Raw genomic sequence first — 18,515 nt, 5'->3', positions numbered from 1 at the left:
CCTGGCTGGGATTCTGCCCCACCCCCACCATGAAAGGCATTCTGCACCCCCACGGCCTTTCCTTTCTCCCTGACCTTCCGGCGGCTGGGTCGCCCTGTGTTCTGGAACAATCTGCAACAACAGAGTTTGGTCTCCCACACCTGCTATTTACTTCCTTTCTTCCTGCCAGGAACGTGAGGCCGAAGATGACCATTTATGTCTGTCAGGAGGTGGAGCAGAGCCGGGCACCCCTGCAGCAGAAGCGGGACGGCGGTGGGGACAGCGGTCTGTGTGGTGAGCTGTGGGCCCCCCCCGACCGGTAATGGGTGGCAATAGAACGGAAGAAGCACCAGGGCTCTCACTGAGAATGAGTCCCTGATCCCCTCACTTCGGTTCTTGCAGGATAAGTTTTGCTGAACTTCATCCTGGGATGGAAATGTTTAAGGTGGAAGGTATCCCCCAGATATCTCTGGTCCAGCTTACTTATTTTATACCCCAGGAAACAGGGGCCCAGAGTGTGGGTGTGTCCCCCAAAGCCGCTGAGGTTCTCGTGGTCGGACTGGGAGCTGGGCCTTCTGGCTCCTGGACGGGCGACATGTGGCTCGGTGGCTGTGGTCCCAGGAGCACGTCACCCTGTGACCCCGGCCGGAGGGTGTGGCTGCTGCATGAGGGCTCAGGAACGCCGCTGAGGGGTCCCGGAGCCCCGAGGGGCACAGGGCTTCTTGGGTGGGAGTTTGGGGCAGTGCGAGAGAGGACACAAGCTTTGAGGTCAGCCGTCCCTGAGAACCAGTGCTGGCCGTGCCCCTGGCGGCCCCGTGTCCTGGGGCAGGTACCGGGGCCCTTGCGTCAGCTTCCACGTGTGTAAAGGGAGCACAGCACCACTGCCCTGTGTTGTGTGAGGTCCAGGGAGGCGAGCAGAGAGCTCCCGCTGTGAGCCCTGCACGCCGAGTGCGAGCCGCCGTGGCGTCCTGGGTGCCGTGTCTGCAGGAGCCGTCTGCTCTGCAGCCCCCGGCAGGGAGCATGCTGCAGCCCCTGCCGCAAGGCTGCCCACGTGGTCGCTTATCTGCTTCTCAGGAGGAACGGTTGCTAACGAGGTCTCACTGTGGGCACAGAGGCACAGCTGATGCCCAAGGTGACAGCGTTGTAAGTGGCAGAGCCAGGATCCAAACATTGGGACCCTGGTGCTGGCTTCTGAGCCCTTAGTGTGGCCTTCATACTTCTGGTGAAGCCCCGGTGCCCCTGCTCTCGGCGTGGTCGGCCTGCGAAGCACAGAGCCAAGTGCCGCGTGCCACACAGCGGAGAGGGGCTAGGTCCGCACGGGGAGAGGAGACAGGTCCGCACGGGGAGAGGGGCCAGGTCCGCACGGGGAGAGGGGCCAGGTCCGCACGGGGAGAGGGGCCAGGGCCGCACGGGGAGAGGGGCCAGGTCCGCACGGGGAGAGCGGCCAGGTCCGCACGGGGAGAGGGACCTGGGGGGAAAGGGGCCAGGTCTGCACGGGGAGAGGAGACAGGTCCGCACGGGGAGAGGGGCCAGGTCGGCACAAGGGAGGGGCCAGGTTGGCCCAGGGAGAGGGCAGGTGTTCCATGCACGGTTCGTGATTTAACTGGTCGTGGCTTTGCAGTGCAGGTGCTGACAGGACCCCCAAGGCTCCTAGAGGAGTGGGGATTGTCCCGGGTGGCAGAGTTAGGACTTGAACCAGGGTTGCCCGATCCAGAGCCCCTTCTTTTCCCAAACTTCCCCCCACGCTGCCCCTGAGGAGAGCCGGGCATGGCAGGAGCTCGGGGAGTGGCGACCCTCCTCTGCTGGCTCTGAGTGCTCCTGGTGGCCGAGTGCAGCTGGGGCAGGGAAGCCAGGGACAGACAGTGACGACAAAAGGAGCCAGCCTGTTGTCCTTCAGTTCCTCTTGCAGCAGTCAGGTTGGTTTGGGAAGTAAAACTGGAGAAAGTGGAACAGGCTCTCTAAAAGAATGGAAACAGGAGTACAATGAGAATTCTGATGTTAAAAGGAACCTGAGGAGAGAGGCCGGGAGCCAGTACTGGAGGAGCAATTGGAGGAGCATTGCGCAGGGACCACACTGTCCCAACGAAACCTGTTTGAGTTGTGGGAAGGTGAACCTGCCACATGGCTGGGACCTTGTGGCCTCTGCCACCCACTTCCAAAGACCCACTGTGTGTATGTATGTACATGTGTGCATGCATTTGTACATATGTATGTGTGTACGTGCACATGTACGTACAGGTGTGCACTACGTGTGCGCGCACATATTTGTGCGTGTGCTGTGTGCCTGTGTGTACATGTGTATGTGTGCGCTTTCATGTGCATGTGTGTGTGCATGTACGTCTGTGTGTGCCTGTGCATGTTTTAAAGTTGGGCCTCTGGTCAGATGTGTTGGATCTGAGGGTTCCTTGGTTGAGGGAGGAGTTGGGAGCTGCTGGTTGAATCCAGCTATTGTAGTTTGAGGAACTCGAGGCCTGAAGCATTAACTCACCAGGTCTCCATGGGGCCTGGCCGGCTGGGGTTTGGTGCCGCCCCAACCTCAGGTCACTGACTTTCTGACCGGCTGGTGCCCCTTCTCCCGCTGGGGTCACAGTGCCCACGTGCACTGCTACTGACTGTGGAGAAGGGCGAGGACGAGACCCCTCTCTGCTGCCCAGTAGCAGTTGTCTTTACATCTCTCGGCCACCTGACAGCATCGGTGACCCCTGTGGGCAGTGCAAGGAAGGAAGGGCCCAGGGCTGCCTCCTGTTCCCGCAGTGAGCACCCTGGGAGCTTGTTAGAGCTGCAGATTTCTGCAGCCTTCCTGCCTCCAGCCTCCACCCTCTGTGGATGTCACCGGGCCTGGGGTGGATCCAGGACTTCCGCACTTACATGAGTCCCCTGAGAGACTGAAACAGCCAGGAGGAACCGCAGCCGGCACCTCTTCACCCGTTGATTCCAGGGATGTGCCCACTGCAGCCCAACCCCATGGATCCGTGTGGGCAGGAGCACCCCAAGGGGAAGTCCTTGCTCTCCTGGGTGGGGTGGGGCGGGTGGGGGAGACGAGCTCCTCAGAAAGCAGGCGCTTGCTCTATAGAAGCACCTCTTTCTGCCTCCTCAGTGTACCATGCCATCTTCTTGGAAGAGCTGACCACCTTGGAGTTGATTGAGAAGATCGCCAACCTGTACAGCATCTCCCCACAGCACATCCACCGAGTCTACCGGCAGGGGCCCACAGGCATCCACGTGGTGGTCAGCAACGAGGTGAGCTTGCTGCCTGCCCTACCCTGGTGAGCTGGAGCTTCGTGTCCCAGGGAGGAGCAGCAGACCCTGCATCCTGTGGGGTCTGGGATGACTCTAGCCCAAAGATGGCCAACAGGTCTCACCGGCATGCCACAGGCTGCAGCGGCCGCCTGGCGTGCTGGGAGGGAGAGAGCTCTGAAGCCACAACTGGGTGTGAATAGCTTTCGAGTATCCACTCCATTACCTCACCCTCAGCCAGGTGCCATGCAGGAACTGGGAGCACAGAGGGCAGCCCTGCCCTCAGGGTTCTTGCAGGGCAGGCGGCAGGGCCCAGTGAGAAGTGAACTGGATGGGGGTTGGTGATGGGAAGGATGTGGCTCAATACAAAGGATCCCTCTGCTGAATAGGGAAGGTGCCACAGCCCTCCGGGGCCAGTCGCAAGCAGCCCCTGGCAGGGGCACAGGTCTGATTCCATAGGCTGAGGAGGGCTGCTCACCGGGCTTGCTGACACATCGCGTTCCTGCGAGTTGTAGAATGGAGGCTGTACGCCTGTTCTGTCCTGACCTTTCCTCTTAACACTGATGGTAAGGGTGCCAGCACTACTGGGTGCTGACTGCTCCCACTGCTGTCCCACGTGCACGTGCAGTGACTCATTTGATTCTTTTTAAAAAATATATATTTCATTGATTTTTTTACAGAAAGGAAGGGAGAGGGATAGAGAGTTAGAAACATTGATGGGAGAGAAACATCGATCAGCTGCCTCCTGCACACCCCCTACTGGGTATATGCTCTTGACCGGAATCGAACTTGGGACCCTTGAGTCTGCAGGCCGATGCTCTATCCACTGAGCCAAACTGGTTAGGGCTGATTTTTTTTATTTAAAAGAATCTTTATTGTTGAGAGTATTACAGCTGTCCCCCTCTTATCGCCCCATTGTCCCCCTCCACCTGGTTCCCACCCCACCCCAGGCCTTCACCACCCTATTGTCTGTGTCCATAGGTAATGCATATATGCATATATGTTCTTTAGTTAATCTCCTCTGAGATTCGTTGGTCTATTCCATGTTTCCATGCCTCTGGTTCTATCTTATTCATCAGTTTATTTTGTTCATTAGATTCTTTGTTCATTTATTTTCATTTTTAGATTCAGTTGTTGATATATATGTATTTATTGCCACTTTATTTTTCATATATTTAAAAATAATTTTTTAATTGATTTCAGAGAGGAAGGGAGTGGGAGAGAGAGAAACATCAATGATGAGAGAGAATCATTGATTGGTTGCCTTCTGCACACGCCCCCCCCCCGTGGGATTGAACCTGCAACCTGGGCAAGTGCCCTGACTGGGAATTGAACCATGACCTCTTTGTTCATAGGTTGACTCTCATCCACTGAGCCACGCCCATTTGTTTATATTTTTTATCTTCTACTTCTTTTCCTTTTTCTTCTTTTTCTTCAAGAATACCCTTCAAAATTTCATGTAATACTGATTTGATAGTGATGAACTCCTTTAGCTTTTTCTTGTCTGTGAAGCTCTTTAGCTATCCTTTAATTCTAAATGATGGCTTTGCTGGGTAGAGTATTCTTGGTTGTAGGTCCTTGCTATTCATCATTTTGAATATTTCTTGCCACTCCCTTCTGGCCTGCAAAGTTTCTCTTGAGAAATCAGCTGACAGTCATATGGGTGCTCCCTTGTGGATAACTGACTGCTTTTCTCTTGCTGTTTTTAAGATGCTCTTTATCTTTAACTTTTGGCATTTTAATTATGATGTGTCTTGGTGTGGGCCTCTTTGGGTTCCTCTTGTTTGGGGTTCTCTGCAATTACTGTACTTGTAAGTCTATTTCGTTCACCAGGTAGGGGGAGTTTTCTGTCATTATTTCTTCAAATAGGTTTTCAATATCTTGCTCTCTCTGTTTTCCTTCTGGCACCCCCAAAATTCGGATGTTGGTAGGCTTAATGTTGTCCCAGAGGCTCCGTATGTTACCTTCATATTTTAGATTCTTTATTCTTTTTGCTCTTCTAATTGGGTGTTTTTTGCTGCCTCATATTCTAAATTGTTGATTTGATTCTCCACATTCTATGTTCTACTGTTGAAACCCTGTAAATTATTCTTTGTTTCAGTTAGTGTATACTGAATTTCTGACTGGCCCTTTTTCATGTCTTTGACGTTCTCACCTACATTCTTGAAATTCTCAGTAAGTGCCTTGAAACTCTCATTAAGAACCTGAGTATCCTTATAACCATTGTTTAGAACTCTATATCTAGTACTTTGTTTGCTTCCACTTCATTTACTTCTTTTTCTGGAGATTTTTTTCTGTTTTATTTTCATTTGTAACATGTTTCTTTGTCTTCGCATTGTGGCTGCTTCCCTGTGTTTGTTTCTGTGTATTGGTTAGAGCTGCTATGTTTCCTGGAATTGGAGAGTAACCTTGTGGAGTAGGTGTCCTGTAGGCCCCAGTGGCTCAGCCTCCCCAGTCACCTGAGCTGGGCACTGTAGGTACACCCCTGTGTGGGCTGTGTACACTGTCTTGTTGTAGTTGAGCCTTGATTTCTGTTGGTGTCACTGGGAGGAATTGACCTCCAGGCCAATTGGCTGTGAGGACCAGTGGCAACTACAACGGAAGAGCTGCTGTGCAGGAGATACCCCTATGGAGCAGGACTTGCTTCAGTGGGGCCTTGGTGCTCACAGAATCTTCCCTTTGAATGTGTCACTCGTGGATGTGTAGAGCTGAAATCTGGTATGGTCTGAAGCTGTCCTCTTGGTGCATGGCTCTGGAGCCTCCTGGGAGGTTCAAAGTCAGACACTGCCTGTGCCCTTCCTGGGGCCACTGGGCAGGAGCTACAGATTGATCTGCAGATGGCTGCTACTTGTGTTGGGCTTGGAAGTGCCCAGGGGAGGCCAAGCTGTGAAGCAAGGCAAGCTGCTGCTAATGCCAGGCCTGGGGCCACTTATCAGGAGGTATGGGGCACACTGACATCAGCTGCTACTTATTTGAGAGATTTTAGGAAAGGCTGAAGACTGAGCTAGGACAGGTTATATGAAAAAGCCTTCTTCAAGCAGTTTGGGTGGGGCTGCAGATTGGGTGAGGGGAATCACCAGGGCGAAGCGAACAGTGTGAGCCAGGTTGATGGAGACTCAGATATGGTGCCTGCCAGTCAGCTCTGTGACTTGGGGGCGGGGGGGGGGATGTCAGGGGAGGGATGTGGGGGTTGGGGGATGGGGAGGTCTCACATAGGAACAGTGACCCCTGTGAGCATCCCTGTCTGGGAGAAAGCTGCCCACAAGTTCTTGCCCTGATGCCAGACAATCCAGTTCCTCCTGGATTCCCCCAAGCCGATGCCCCAGTGGGAATGAGTCCAAGTAAGTCTGTGTGTTGCGCCTTTAAGAGGAACTGCCTGGGTCTCCAGCAGCCTCTGTGAATGACTCATAGCCCACCTATGATGGATTATCCCATCTCACAGGTAGGAAACTGAGACAAGAGAGCAAATGCCCAGGTTGCACAGCTGGTAAGGGCTGGAGCCAGTGGGGGGGATCCCTGGTAGTCCAGCTGTAGAGCCCAAGCACTCAGCCAGTAGGCTACCCAACCTTTCCTAAATTGAACCCTTTAAAAAAATCGGCTGGAACCCTGATCCACCTGCTCAGCCCCTGCAGACCCTGAGCCAGCTGTGGGAACTCTGAAATCTATGTCGAGGATTTTAGGGGAAATGGCACAAGAGTGGTTGCTGGGGACATAGAGAAAAGGTGGCATTTGGAGTTGGACTGGTGTCCCCACCTGGAACGGGCTCCTAGTAGCTGAGCAACCTTGGGAAAATTTATTTAACCTCTTTGAGCCTCAGTTTCCACACCTGTAAAATGGGGATAATTATACCTATCGAGCAGGTAAGGATAAAATGAGGAAACTGTGTTAGGTACCGGAAGATGCTAAATAAACAGTGGATGTTGTTGTTGACAGTGCTAGGCACTTGTTATTTTGGGGAGCAACTGATGGACAGATCTTTAAATTTGACGATGTATAAAATGTAAGGCTTTTAATGGTCTGTGTATATTTATTTCATAAATTTGTCATTATTAGTAATAATCCTGTACTTCAGAGCCCGTTTCGTGGGTATCTCATCCTGGAGGTCCGTGAGGTGAGGTGAGGTGAGGTGAGGTGAGGTGAGGTGGTGTTCCTTCCTTTTTATTTAAAAAGCAATTCACAGAGTAAGCAGCCAGGCAGCATGGAGCAGCAGAAGGCAGGTGTGAAAGGCCCTGGCTTCCCCGCTCTCTTCCTGCAGGAGTTTACTTAAGTGTAATGAGGTGCTGCCCGATAGTCTTATGCTGGTGGTGTTGTGTGCCTGAGCGTGTACTTCTGGTTTCTCAAACGTGCAACCCACATGCAGCTGTACATCCCTCTGCACTTTGCTGTTTGCGTCACGAGGTCAGAATTCCTTCCATGTCATTATGTTCAAATCTAATGCAGTTATTTTTTTGCCCCATTTCACAGATAAAGAAAATGAAGCCCAGAGTCTCTGGCCTGAGAACTTAACTTTGGACTAGCCAGGAAGGTCAAACTGCCCTGAGCAGTGGGTGGTTGTTTTGGCGTGGAAAACTTGTTACTTTGCAATTCAGAATGAATTTCTTCTGTGAAGACAGAAGCCAAGAATGTATGGAACCCTTGCAATTTCACTGGTCCCTGAAGGAAGGTCCTTCCCCAGCTTGCCCTGTGCCCCCAAGAGTAGGCAGTTAAGCAAGTGAAGCAGAGAGCAGAACTCCAATGCCACCTCAGCTAAGTAGGCCATTCTTATTCCCCGAAGTCTCCTTGCCTCTTGACCCCAAATCAATTGGAAACCTCTGGTTCTTAATTGTCCGGAGCACTGCAGGCAGTCTGGCCAGCCACCGAGCGGCCCCTGGGGTGCAAGGGCACTTAATTAAATGAGGGAGTTACTGATTAAGCCTGTGTGGTCTCTGCCTCGAGCTTTGCATGCCCAAGTGGGTGGCTGCCAAGGGACCTCGCGGGAGCAGGCCAACAGTACAGAATAAATGTGCTTCACACATCATTAGGCCCTGCAGGGTGGGGCCGGGGTCTACAGGTGGGTGGGTTTGCAGGATTTGGGACAGTAATCCAGACAGGCAATAAAATGTGGTTGCATTTTTTAAGTTGGAAAGGGTTTTGCTGTCGTGTTGGCTAGTGTGTGAGTGTGGTGTGTGTGTATTTTTAGAATTCTTTCCATTTATATAGTGGAATACAGCATGCGTATGCCAAGAGTATATGAAGTGTATGTGCACAGTTTCAAGAATAATCGAAGTACCCAGTACCTGCCCTGAGGTTAACACAGTGTTATGTTAGGAGCCCCTTTGTGAGCTCATTTCATATTCCTCTCCATCCCTCCACCTGCTGGTCTGAATTTTGTATTAATCATTCTCTTGTTCCTCCTCAATGTATTGTTGAATTTTGCCTATTTAAAAATTTCATATCTATATATATAAAAGCCTAAGTGGCCGAATGACCAGAATGACCGGCCGACCAGTTGCTATCACATTCACTGACCACCAGGGGGCAGACGCTCAATGCAGGAGCTGCCCCGTGATGGTCAGTGCGCTCCCATAGCCAACCTCCCACAGCCAGCCAACCTCCCCTGGTCCCTCCCCCTGGCCGGCAAACCCCATGCACGAATTTCGTGCACCGGGCCTCTAGTAAGTGGAATAATAGCGTGTGGCATCTGTGCCTTCCTTTTTTACCACTCGATGTCTTTGAGGTGTGCTGCTGGAGGTCACTGGCACTGCAGACAGCATGGGGCCGATTGGGTTTGGGTGCCACATTGAACGTTCCTCGGCACTCTGTGTGTGGTGCTCTGTGTGTGCGCGCAGTCCTCCAGTGTGTCTGCCTGGAGGGCAGATGTTCCAGGGTCATGTTCACAGGCCCATGGACAGTTCTGCAAAGCACTTGTACACAGTCACACCCAGCAGTTGTGATGCCAGCTTCCGTCAGTCTACATCCTGGTTATGTTTTTATCATCGAAATAGCCCTATTTTACAGATAGGACATGAGACAGGAAGAAACTTGTCCAAAATCACAAGGTATTTATCAAAATGGGGACTCCCGAGAGGTGGCTGGTGGGGAATCTTCAATTCCTGCCACATTTTGAGATGCAGGGAGTGGTGCTCTGTTTAGACAGGGGTGGGCAAAGGTAGGCTTACAGCTGTTCGTATTGTCCATCTAAGAAACATCCAAACCTATAAGATTTTTTTATGAGTTTATTTGAGCCAAACTGACGACAGTTGCCAGGAAGCAAAATCTCAAAAGTTTGAGAGAATGGCAGTTTTGCACGTTATTTTATTATATTTTTTATGGTTGTCTCCCTCCTTGCCCCCAGTCTTTTTAAAAATACACTTTATATTTTTAGAGCAGTTTTAGGTTTGTAGAAAAATTATGCAGAAAGTGCAGAGAGTTCCCATATCCGCCCCCCGCGGCGCCCCCCCCCACCCCCCCCCCGCAACACATGCACAATTTCTTCTATCATTAGTGTGGTACATTTGTTATAATTGATGAGGCAATATTGGTATATTATTAACTAAAGTCCCTAGTTTACATTAGATTTCACTCTTGCTGCTGTACAGTTCTGTGGGTTTTGACAAATGCATGATGTCATGTACATTACATTCATGTACAATCACTTCACTGCCCCCAAAAGTGCCCTGTGTTCTACCTCTTCATCCATCTTCCCCTCTCCTTATCCCTTGAAACTCAGGCAATTATTGATAATTTTACTATCTAGATAGTTTTGCCTTTTTCAGAATGTTATATGGTTAGCATCATATAGCAAGTAGCCTTTTCAGACTGGCTTCTGACACTTAACAATGGGCATTTAAGGTTCCCCTATGTCTTTTCATGGCTTGATAGTTCATTTCTTTTTATTGTAGAACTAGAGGCCCAGTGCACAAAAATTTGTGCACTCGGGGGGGAGGGGGGTGCCTCAGCCCGGCCTGTGCCCTCTCGCAGTCTGGGACACCTTGGGAGATAACGACCTGCTGGCTTAGGCCCGCTCCCGGGTGGCAGAAGGCAGGCCCAATCCCTAGGTGCAGCCCCTGGTCGGGCTCAGAGCAGGGCCGATTGGGGAGTTGGGGCGCCGCCCCCTGTCATGCACAGAGCAGGGCGATCAGGAAGTTGCGATGCCACCCTCAGTCACGCTCAAGGTAGGGCCGATTGGGGGGTTGGGGCACCACCCCCTGTCACACTCAAGGCAGGGTCGATGGGGAGGTTGCGGCGCCACCCCCTGTCACGCACAGAGCAGGGCCAATCAGGGGGTTGGGGCACTGCCCCCTGTCACTCACAGAGCAGGGCCCATCAGGGGGGTTGGGGCTCTGTACCCCGTCACGCACAGAGCAGGGCCAATCAGGGGGTTGGGGCACTGCCCCCTGTCACACACAGAGCAGGGCCCATCAGGGGGGTTGGGGCTCTGTACCCTGTCACGCACAGAGCAGGGCCAATCAGGGGGTTGGGGCACTGCCCCCTGTCACGCACAGAGCAGGGCCCATCAGGGGGTTGGGGCGCCGCCCTCTATCACCCACAGAGCAGGGCTGATCAGGGGGTTGGGGCGCCGCCACTCTCACACTCAAGGCAGGGCCGATGGGGAGGTTATGGCTTTACCCCGTCACACACAGAGCAGGGCCCGTGGCGGGGAGGGTTGGGGCGCCACACCCTGTCACACACAGAGCAGGGCTGATCAGGGGGTTGGGGCGCCACACCCTGTCACACACAGAGCCGCAGGGCAATCAGGGGGTTGGGGAGCTCCCCCCTATCAGGCACAGAGCAGGGCTGATCAGGGGGTTGGGGCGTCTTCCCCTGTCACGAACAGAGCAGGGTGGATAGGGAGGTTGTGGCCCCGCCCCCTGTCACGCTGATCCCGGTGCCGGGAGGCCTCGCGGCTCCGCTGATCCCGGTGCTGCCGGTAAAAGGGTAATATCCCGGGAGGCATATTACCCTTTTACTATATAGCATAGAGGCCTGGTGCACGGGTGGGGGCCGGCTGGTATGCCCTGAAGGGTGTCCTGGATCAGGGTGGGGGTCCCCACTGGGGTGCCTGGCCAGCCTGGGTGAGGGGATGATGGCTGTTTGCAGCTGGTCACACACCCTTCAGGGTGGGGGTCCCCACTGGGGTTCCTGGCCAGTCTGGGTGAGGGGCTGAGGGCTGTTTTCAGGCTGGTGGTGACTGAAGCTCCCAACCGCTCCTTTCTTTCTTTCTTTCTTTTTTATTCTGGGCCAGCTTTAGCTTTGAGGCTTGGCTCCAGCTCTTAGGCCTCTGCTGCTGAAAGTAGGTTTCTGGCCTTTGCTTACAATGTTGCGATCCCACTGGCTGAAGCTTGGCGGACTAAAGCAGGTTTCTGGGGTTTTGTTTAGCTTCTATATTTGTTACATAGTTGCTTAGAGTTGCAGCTCAGAGGCCTGCAGTGGCAGGTGTGGAATGTTGGAGTCCTCCGTCACTGAAGCAAGCAAGCCTCATGTTAGTTTCAAGCTGCCTGGCTGCTGGCCGCCATCTTGGCTGGCAGTTAATTTGCATATTGACCTTATTAGCCAATGGGAAGGGTAGCGGTCGTACGCCAATTACCATGTTTCTCTTTTATTAGATAGGATAATGCTCCCCTTTATGGATATACCAGTTTGTTTATACATGTACCTGTCAGGACATCTGATTTGCTTCCTGTTTTTGTTTTGAAGGCTTTATTGTTGAGTGTATTACAGGTGTCCCCCCTCTTTTTCCCCCCAGTGCCTCCCTCCACCCAGTTCCTGCCCCGCCCCAGGCCTTCACCACCCTATTGTCTGTGTCATAGGTAATGCATATATGCATAGAACATTTTTGGTTATTCTCTTCCCATCCTCTTTTCCCCCTTCCCTCTGAAATTCATCAGTCTGTTCCATGTTTCCATGCCTCTGTTCTATTTTATTCATCAGTTTATTTTGTTCATTAAATTTCTTGTTTATTTTGATTTAGATTCAGTTGTTGATATGTATTTATTGCCACTCTATTGTTCATATTTTTATCTCTTCTCCTTCTTTTTCCTTCTTTCCCCTTTCTTCTTCCTTCTGTCTTCCTCTTCTAAAGAATGCTGTTTAACATTTCATGTAATACTGGTTTTTTGGTGGTGAACTCCTTCAGCTTTTTCTTGTCTTTGAAACTCTATCTGACCTTCAATTCTAAATGATAGCTTTGCTGGGTAGAGTAATCTTGGTTGTAGGTCCTTGCTATTCATCATTTTGAATATTTCTTGCCACTTCCTTCTGGCCTGCAAACTTTCTGTTGAGAAATCAGCTGACAGTCGTATAGGCGCCCCTTTGTAGGTAACTAATTGCTTTTCTCTTGCTGCTTTTAAGATTGTTTCTTGGCATTTTAATTATGATGTGTCTGGGTGTGAGTTTCTTTGGGTTCCTCTTGTTTGGGGTTCTCTGTGCTTCCTGGACTTGTAAGTCTGTTTCTTTCACCAGGTAGGGGAAGTTTTCTGTCATTATTTCTTCAAATAAGTTTTCAATATCTTGCTCTGTCTTTTCTTCTGGCATCCCCATTATGCTAATGTTGTTATGCTTGACGTTGTCCCAGAGGCTCCTTATACTATTTTCATATTTTTGGATTCTTTATTCTTTTTGCTCTTCTGATTGGGTGTTTTTTCCTTCCTCATATTCCAAATCGTTGATTTGATTCTCAGAATCCTATACTACTGCATCCCTGTAAATTATTCTTTATTTCAGTAAATGTATGCTGAATTTCTCACTGGTCCTTTTTCATGTCTTTGAAATTCTCAGTAAGTCCCTTGAAGCTCCCATTAATTCCCTTGAAGCTCTTATTAAGGTCCTTGAACAACCTTATAACCATTGTTGTTCAACCATTGTTGTGAACTCTGTATCCAGTAGTTTGCTTGCTTCCATTTCTTTTGTTTGTGACATGTTTCTTAGTCTCCACATTTTGGCTGCTTCCTGTGTTTGTTTCTATGTATTAGGTAGAGCTGCTGTGTCTCCTGAGTTGGTAGAGTGACCTTGTGGAGTAGGTGTTCTGTAGGCCCCAGTGGCTCAACCTCCCCAGTCTTCTCAGCTGGGCACTCTAGGTGCGCCCTCGTGTGGGCTATGTACACTGTCTTATTGTAGTTGAGCTTTGATTGCTGTTGGTGTCACTGGGAGTACTTGACCCCCACGCCAGTGGCAACTACAGTGAAAGAGCTGCTGTGCAAGAGACACCTCTATGGAGTGGGACTTGCTTCAGTGGGGTTTTGGTGCGCATTGTGCCTTCCCCTTGAGTGTGTCACTTGTGAATGTGTAGAGTTGTGATCTGGTATGATCTGAAGCTATCCACGTCGTGCACTGGCTCTGAGGCCTCCCAGGAGTTGCAAAGTCAGCCACTGCCTGGGGCAGGAGCTTCAGAGAGATCTGCAGATGGTTACTACTTGTGTTGGGATTGGAAGTGACCAAGTGCACCCAACTGTGAAGCAAGGCAGGCTGGTGCTAGTGCTGGGTCTTAATTCTCTTATTGATGTTAGCTGCTTCTTGTTTAAGAGATTTTAGGAAAGTCTGAAGCCTGAACCTGGACAGGCCATATATATGGAAAAGCCAATGCAAATAGCATCAGTGGGGCTGCAAATTGGATGGGGTGTGGTCTCAGGGAATCATCAGGATGGAGCAAACAGTGTGAACCAAGCTTATGGAAATTTTCCCTGTGAGCCAAGATGATGGCTGTCAGTCAGCTCTGGGATAGGGGAGGTCCCAGCATAGGAACAATGACCCTCGTGAGTGCCCCCATCTGGAAGAAAGCCACCCCCAGGTTCTTGCCCCGATGCCAGACAATCCAGTTCCTTCCCTAATGTCTCACGTTCCTTTCAAGCCGCCACTCCAGTGTTGGAGCCCAGAGGGATGGAGTTTGGGTAAGTCCATGTGCTGGCCCTTTAAGAAGAACTCCCTGGCACTCCAACTGCCTCCATGTCACTCAGCCACAATCCCCACTGGCTTTTACAGCCTGAAGTTATAAGGACTGCTCTTCCCAGCACTGGAACTCTGGGCTGGGGGGCTGGTGTGTGGCTGGGACCCCTTGCTCCTCACAGGAGGCCTCCATAGCCATGATATCTCTCCCAATTAGAAAAAGGCTACACATGGGTGTTGGCCCAGCCCTTTCTGTGCCTCCGTGCTTCCATCCCTCCTCTCAGTCTCGATGTGCTTTCTTCTTTACTTCTCTAGTTGTAGAGCTGCCATTCAGCCAGCTTTCAGGCTGTTCTGAATGATGGTGTTCTGTATTTTAATTGTAATTTTGATGTGGTTGTGGGAGGTGGCGAGTGCTGGCCTTTACCTACGCTGCCATCTTGGTCCTCCTCTGCACCTTTATTTTATACATTACAGTCAAAGGAGAAGGTGTAAGAGGGTTACATGAAGTTCATTGGTGATCGATTAGGGAGGTGGGAGAAGGCAAAGCAGAGAAATCTCTGGGATTGGGTGAAAAGTAAAAGGAATAGACACTTCTTTTACATTGGTGGATATAAGGTAATGAACAGTCAACAACTATCACAATAACAATGACAATGAGGGGATCTGTGGTCTCTGCTCTGGGGAGGCTGTGCTTTGAGGGCCCTGCTAAAGAGGAAATTACGTTGACATTCCAAAGGCATGTTATTAGGTATGTTATCCTAGATGCAACACTAGATAGCAGACAGGCTCAGGTAAGGTGAAGACTGGCCTTTGTCAGGGAGCAGTGCCAGCCTAGGGCATGATGCCCGCCATGACCTCTTGCAGTTGGGAAGTTTTCATTTCAGACCATCCTCTGCGGTCACTTCAAGTCTGAGTTTGTAAGGCCTCACGCAGGCCTCCCCTAGCTTGTCAGGTTAGCAAGGGGCTCCTTTTTCATTCACATTATGGAAAAAAACATGCAGGTTATGATTATTACAGTAGCTTTATTAACTACTAGATGCCTGGTGCACGATCAGGGCTGGGAAGGGACGCGAGAGGTTGGCCAGCTGGGGAGGGACCGTGGGAGGGCTCCAGGGCGTGTCCAGCCCATCTCACTAAGTCCTGATCAGCTGGACCTCAGCAGCAAGCTAACCTACCGGTCAGAGTGCCTTCCCCCTAGTGGTCAGTGCACGTCATAGCGAGCGGTTGAGTGGCCTTAGCATATTGTTAGCATATTAGGCTTTTATTATATAGGACTGAGGCCCGGTGCATGAAAATTCGTGCACGAGTAGGCCTTCCTTCCCCTGGCTGCTGGCCCCCGGCTTCGTCAGGAAGGATATCTGGAATGACGTCCGGTCTCATTAGCATATTACCCTTTATTATTATAGATGTGTTTCACGTACTCAAAACTGTAAACCTACTGTTTGTTGCCCACTCCTGTACTTGGCCCTCCTAGGACTCACAATCAGAACCTGCTAATTACCCAGGTTCTTAAAGCACACTATTTTTTTTATCTTTTGCTACTATATACATACAGGCTCCCGTATTGTGTCTGTGATAGGGGCTGGAAGACCCAGTAACTGGGAAGCAGCAAAACAAAAGCGAGCAAAAATGTAGTCCGGGCTCTGGGCTCCTACGCCTGAGGCTTTCCTATTGAGCTCCTGGTTGAAGGGACATGGTCTCTCTCTTGCCTTTCAGATGGTGCAGAATTTCCAGGATGAGTCCTGTTTTGTCCTCAGCACCTTAAAAGGTAAAGTCCCCACCAGCTGTTTTCGCTTAGTTGAAGTATGATGGCTGCACCCCCAGGGTAGCATGCTGAGAGAGTGGGGCTGCCTGTGCACTGTCCCCTCTAGAGGATGTTACCTGGGGACGGCCTCGGGGAAGGAGAAGCACAAACTTCCCGGGAAGCCTGCCCTGGCGGGTGAGGATCCGTGAGACTGGCCCCAGAGTCCCTTCTGAAAGGGAAGTCCTGGCCAGACAGTGTGTTCCCCACAGACTCAGTGTCAGGTGGACAGAAGATGCGTTTGAGTTTTTCTAAACCTCGGGCTCTAGGGAAAGTGAGCATGGAATACGGCAGCTGGGTCTGGTGGGTTGGGGACGCGGGGGGCGGGGTATGAAGGGCCCTCCTGAGGAAGGAGTCGAGCTCATGGGCCAGAAGGAAAGGCAGTGTGTGTGTGGAGTCCATCAGAATGATGCTGCTTCGTGACGGCCCTGAGGCCGTTCACCTAGAAACAGTGTGTGCAGAGCCTCCTTGGATGTGGGTCTTTTGGTCCTTGGCCCGGAGCTGAGGTGGGAAGGTCCGTTGTCAGACAGACGGGAAGGCATGTGTGGAGGTATCTGCTTCTGTCAGTGCAGCCTGATTTTGTGGCCTCGCCAACATTCGTGATGGGGCTGCCGTGGCGACCTATTCCATGCCACCCGTGACTCCCTCATGCCAGGGTGCCTTTTTCCTGAAAAATGCCCAGTGTTTCCCTCTTGCAGCGGAAAGCAGCGATGGCTACCACATCATCCTGAAATGTGGCCTCTGAGCAGCATGGAGCGGCAGCTGCCTCCACCTCCCAGCCCCGTGGACCCCCTTGGATATAGGAATTCACCATCGGAAGCTGCAGCCTTTCTGGCTAGAAGGGACCTTGCTGATCTAAGAAAGCTGCACACCGGCAGCCAACAGACACCCACGCAGACCTCTGCATGCAGATCCCACCGGCAGAAACCCACGCAGACCTCTGCATGCAGATCCCACCGGCAGAAACCCACACAGACCTCTGTATGCAGATCCCACCAGCAGCCAGCAGAAACCCACACAGACCTCTGCATGCAGATCCCACCAGCAGAAACCCACACAGACCTCTGCATGCAGATCCCACCGGCAGAAACCCACACAGACCTCTGCATGCAGATCCCACCGGCAGAAACCCACGCAGACCTCTGCATGCAGATCCCACCGGCAGAAACCCACACAGACCTCTGCATGCAGATCCCACCGGCAGAAACCCACACAGACCTCTGCATGCAGATCCCACCGGCAGAAACCCACACAGACCTCTGCATGCAGATCCCACCGGCAGAAACCCACGCAGACCTCTGCATGCAGATCCCACCAGCAGAAACCCACACAGACCTCTGCATGCAGATCCCACCGGCAGAAACCCACGCAGACCTCTGCATGCAGATCCCACCGGCAGAAACCCACACAGACCTCTGCATGCAGATCCCACCGGCAGAAACCCACACAGACCTCTGCATGCAGATCCCACCGGCAGAAACCCACGCAGACCTCTGCATGCAGATCCCACCGGCAGAAACCCACGCAGACCTCTGCATGCAGATCCCACCAGCAGCCAGCAGACACCCACGCAGACCTCTGCATGCAGATCCCACCAGCAGCCAGCAGACACCCACGCAGACCTCTGCATGCAGATCCCACCAGCAGACACCCACGCAGACCTCTGCATGCAGATCCCACCAGCAGCCAGCAGACACCCACGCAGACCTCTGCATGCAGATCCCACCAGCAGCCAGCAGAAACCCACGCAGACCTCTGCATGCAGATCCCACCAGCAGAAACCCACGCAGACCTCTGCATGCAGATCCCACCAGCAGAAACCCACACAGACCTCTGTATGCAGATCCCACCAGCAGCCAGCAGAAACCCACGCAGACCTCTGCATGCAGATCCCACCAGCAGAAACCCACGCAGACCTCTGCATGCAGATCCCACCAGCAGAAACCCACGCAGACCTCTGCATGCAGATCCCACCAGCAGAAACCCACGCAGACCTCTGCATGCAGATCCCACCGGCAGAAACCCACGCAGACCTCTGCATGCAGATCCCACCGGCAGAAACCCACGCAGACCTCTGTATGTAGATCCCACCGGCAGAAACCCACACAGACCTCTGTATGCAGATCCCACCAGCAGCCAGCAGAAACCCACGCAGACCTCTGCATGCAGATCCCACCAGCAGAAACCCACGCAGACCTCTGCATGCAGATCCCACCAGCAGAAACCCACGCAGACCTCTGCATGCAGATCCCACCGGCAGAAACCCACTCAGACCTCTGTATGTAGATCCCACCGGCAGAAACCCACACAGACTTCTGCATGCAGATCCCACCGGCAGAAACCCACACAGACCTCTGCATGCAGATCCCACCGGCAGAAACCCACGCAGACCTCTGCATGCAGATCCCACCAGCAGCCAGCAGAAACCCACGCAGACCTCTGCATGCAGATCCCACCAGCAGCCAGCAGAAACCCACGCAGACCTCTGCATGCAGATCCCACCAGCAGCCAGCAGAAACCCACGCAGACCTCTGTATGCAGATCCCACCAGCAGCCAGCAGAAACCCACGCAGACCTCTGTATGCAGATCCCACTGGCAGAAACCCACGCAGACCTCTGCATGCAGATCCCACCAGCA

At 52.1% G+C, this 18,515-nt stretch overlaps 1 protein-coding gene across 4 annotated transcripts in view; it reads left to right on the top strand.

The window, feature by feature from the left end:
• Positions 1–18,293, top strand: part of TFCP2L1 (transcription factor CP2 like 1) — a 62,501-nt gene extending 44,208 nt beyond the window's left edge. For 3 of the 4 annotated variants that reach the window (XM_036319242.1, XM_036319240.1, XM_036319239.1), the window contains 4 exons: positions 170–273; positions 3,077–3,219; positions 15,793–15,844; positions 16,576–18,293. In XM_036319242.1, coding sequence (XP_036175135.1) covers positions 170–273; positions 3,077–3,219; positions 15,793–15,844; positions 16,576–16,622 — 346 coding nt within the window. In that variant the 3' untranslated portion in view covers positions 16,623–18,293. Of the gene's footprint in view, positions 1–169; positions 274–3,076; positions 3,220–7,680; positions 8,329–15,792; positions 15,845–16,575 lie in introns of those variants that run through there. The other variant, XM_036319241.1, reaches the window with a different exon arrangement.
• The last annotated feature ends 222 nt before the right edge of the window (positions 18,294–18,515 follow it).

This window comes from Myotis myotis, unplaced genomic scaffold (assembly GCF_014108235.1).
Source record: "Myotis myotis isolate mMyoMyo1 unplaced genomic scaffold, mMyoMyo1.p scaffold_m19_p_8, whole genome shotgun sequence".
In the NCBI taxonomy this organism is placed as follows: domain Eukaryota; kingdom Metazoa; phylum Chordata; class Mammalia; order Chiroptera; family Vespertilionidae; genus Myotis; species Myotis myotis.
The sequence above is the reverse complement of the archived record's forward strand: the minus strand, read 5'-3'. Positions and strand labels throughout refer to the sequence as shown.